At 65.2% G+C, this 3,305-nt stretch overlaps 1 protein-coding gene across 1 annotated transcript; it reads left to right on the forward strand.

Moving 5' to 3' along the window:
• Positions 1–759: 759 nt before the first annotated feature.
• LOC144228524 (zinc finger protein 768-like) lies at positions 760–3,060 on the forward strand. The gene is made up of 2 exons (XM_077760351.1): positions 760–847; positions 1,139–3,060. Exons 1-2 carry the CDS (start codon positions 760–762, stop codon positions 2,755–2,757), a joined length of 1,707 nt encoding a protein of 568 aa, XP_077616477.1. The 3' UTR covers positions 2,758–3,060.
• Positions 3,061–3,305: the final 245 nt, after the last annotated feature.

Genomic DNA, 3,305 nt, shown 5'->3' on the forward strand with positions numbered 1-3,305 from the left:
GGTTTGGGAGGGGGGGGGGGTGGGGGTGAGGGGTTGGGGGGGAGGGCCCAGACTCAGGAGCTCAAGGCGAGGGGCCCGTCCAGGTTCCCGAGGCGCGGCCGGAGCTGACCCCGAGGACTGAGGGGAGGGGAGCTAGACGCCGCCCCCGCTGGCGCCGGGAAGCGTCGCTCCTTCTCGCTGACCTTGGTCTCGCTTGTCGCCTCGCCCTTGGCCACAGGCACTGACTGACGCAGGGCTCTGGGAACGGGTAGATAGGCTCCTGGATGGACGAAGACCTAGGGCACAGCACACAAACTGCCCCAACCTTTCCCGCCGGCTCCGGGGCGCCCCATCACCCCCCACCTCAACCACAGGGCCATCCAGCCCAGGGTTAATGCCAACGAGTTTCCACCTCCAGCCGCTCCTAGAGAGGCCGTGGCGCTAGCCAGCGGGGGAAACTGGCCGCGGACGGACACTTCCTGTGCGAGAGGGGGAGGGGGCGGACAGCCGCAGCCCAGCCCGGGCTGGGGGGCCAGACGGCGGGGTCGCGGGCGGGGAGCAGCATTCGGGGGCGGCAGGGCGAGTCGTGAAGACCCTCATCTCCGAAGCCACGACGTACGGGGCCCTTTGAGGGCCTCAGGGCAAGGCGAGACCTTGTGGGTGGGGGCGGGGCCGCGGGTAGGGGAGGGGCCCGGCCGGCCGGAGAGGCCCAGGGTCAAGACGTCCGGCCTCAGGGGCTCGGGCTGGGCAGCCGGGTCCCCTGGGCGGCGCTGAACANGGATGGAACGGGAGGCGTCGCCGTGGGGCCTCGAGCCCGGGGATGTGCAAAGTCCTGATGAAGTGGGGAGCCCCGAAGGGTCCCTCAAAGGTGAGGGAGGGAGCGCCTGTCCGAGGAGCGTGTCTGGGAGCGGGAGAGGGGGCTGTGGGCCGTGGGAGGGGTAGAGAGCCGTGGGCTTGGACACCTGGGACTTGGAGGAGGCGGAGGCGGGGACTGGACGTCCTGGGTCGGCTGAGGGGGAGGTGGGAATTTCAGCACCTGCTCAAGGGCCAGCGACCCTGCTGGAGAAGGAGGGAGAGGTTTGTGACTACTAGTGGTGGGACCTAATGACCTTCCAGGCCCCACATATTATGGGTTTTCTGTAATTCTCTGATCCTGCAGGCAACGGGAGTGAGAATGAGGAAGAAGAAATGTCTCAACAAGAAGGCACTGGGGACTATGAGGTCGAAGAGATACCCTTTGGGCTTGAGCCCCAGAGCCCTGGGTTTGAGCCACAAAGCCCTGAGTTTGAACCCCAAAGCCCCAGGTTTGAGCCCGAAAGCCCAGGTTTTGAGTCCCGAAGCCCTGGGTTTGTGCCCCCAAGCCCTGAATTTGCACCCAGAAGCCCTGAATCAGGTTCTCAGAGCCCTGAGTTTGAACCCCAAAGCCCTAGGTATGAGCCTCAGAGCCCTGGTTATGAACCTAAGAGCCCTGGATATGAACCCCGGAGCCCTGGGTATGAACCCAAGAGCCCTGGCTATGAACCCCGGAGCCCTGGGTATGAACCCAAGAGCCCTGGCTATGAACCCCGGAGCCCTGGGTATGAACCCCAGAGCCCAGGGTATGAGCCCCAGAACCCTCCGTTCAAAACCCAAAGCCCTGAATTTGAAGCTCAAAGTTCCAAATTTCAGGAAGGTGCTGAGATGCTTCTGAATCCAGAGGAAAAGAATCCCTTGAGCATCCCCTTGGGAGTCCATCCCTTGGACTCCTTCACCCAGGGATTTGGGGAGCAGCCCACGGGGGCCCTGCCCCTAGGGCCACCTTTTGAGATGCCCACAGGGGCCCTACTGGCTACACCCCAGTTTGAGATGCTCCAGAATCCCCTGGGCCTGACCGGAACCCTTAGGGGGCCAGGCCGGCGAGGTGGCCGGGCCAGGGGTGGGCAGGGCCCTCGGCCTAATATCTGTGGCATCTGTGGAAAGAGCTTCGGGCGGGGCTCCACCCTGATCCAGCACCAGCGCATCCATACGGGTGAGAAGCCCTATAAATGTGAGGTCTGTAGCAAGGCCTTCTCCCAGAGCTCTGACCTCATCAAACACCAGCGCACCCACACGGGAGAGCGGCCCTACAAGTGTCCCCGCTGCGGCAAGGCCTTCGCTGACAGCTCTTACCTGCTTCGCCACCAGCGCACCCACTCTGGTCAGAAGCCCTACAAGTGCCCGCACTGTGGCAAGGCCTTCGGTGACAGCTCCTACCTCCTGCGGCACCAGCGCACCCACAGCCACGAGCGGCCCTACAGCTGCCCCGAGTGCGGCAAGTGCTATAGCCAGAACTCTTCCCTGCGCAGTCACCAGAGGGTGCACACCGGGCAAAGGCCCTTCAGCTGTGGCATCTGCGGCAAGAGCTTCTCGCAGCGCTCGGCACTTATCCCCCACGCCCGCAGCCACGCTCGCGAGAAGCCCTTCAAGTGCCCTGAGTGCGGCAAGCGCTTCGGCCAGAGCTCTGTGCTGGCCATCCATGCCCGCACCCACCTGCCAGGCCGCACCTACAGCTGCCCCGACTGCGGCAAGACCTTCAACCGCTCCTCCACGCTGATTCAGCACCAGCGCTCCCACACGGGCGAGCGGCCCTACAGGTGCGCCGTGTGCGGCAAGGGCTTCTGCCGCTCGTCCACGCTGCTGCAGCATCACCGGGTCCACAGCGGGGAGCGGCCCTACAAGTGCGATGACTGTGGAAAGGCCTTCTCGCAGAGCTCCGACCTCATCCGCCACCAGCGGACCCACGCAGCCGGCCGCCGCTGACCTGGGGGCCCCTGCGGGGGGGAGGGGGAGGCAGTGGGCAGAAGAGAAGGGGATGGGAAGCTAGAGAAATCTTTAGAGGGAATAGTGGAAAAGCTGGAGGAGGATGGATGGAGGAGGAGTGGGGGGCCAGGGTGGAGGAAGTTGCGTGCCCTGGAGACTTATGGGAAACGGGCTATGAAGAGGGGTTGGAGAGAGGCCAAGCAGGCAGTGGGAGGCTCTGGGAGAGATCCAGAAAAGAGGTCAGCAGAGATCTGGCCTTGGCAGCAGCATGCCCCTTGGTGGGTGCCTGGCTTGGCGAAGTGCTAGGNCGGCGGGGTCGCGGGCGGGGAGCAGCATTCGGGGGCGGCAGGGCGAGTCGTGAAGACCCTCATCTCCGAAGCCACGACGTACGGGGCCCTTTGAGGGCCTCAGGGCAAGGCGAGACCTTGTGGGTGGGGGCGGGGCCGCGGGTAGGGGAGGGGCCCGGCCGGCCGGAGAGGCCCAGGGTCAAGACGTCCGGCCTCAGGGGCTCGGGCTGGGCAGCCGGGTCCCCTGGGCGGCGCTGAACA

This window comes from Crocuta crocuta, unplaced genomic scaffold (assembly GCF_008692635.1).
Source record: "Crocuta crocuta isolate KB4526 unplaced genomic scaffold, BGI_CrCroc_1.0 scaffold73, whole genome shotgun sequence".
NCBI lineage: Eukaryota > Metazoa > Chordata > Mammalia > Carnivora > Hyaenidae > Crocuta > Crocuta crocuta.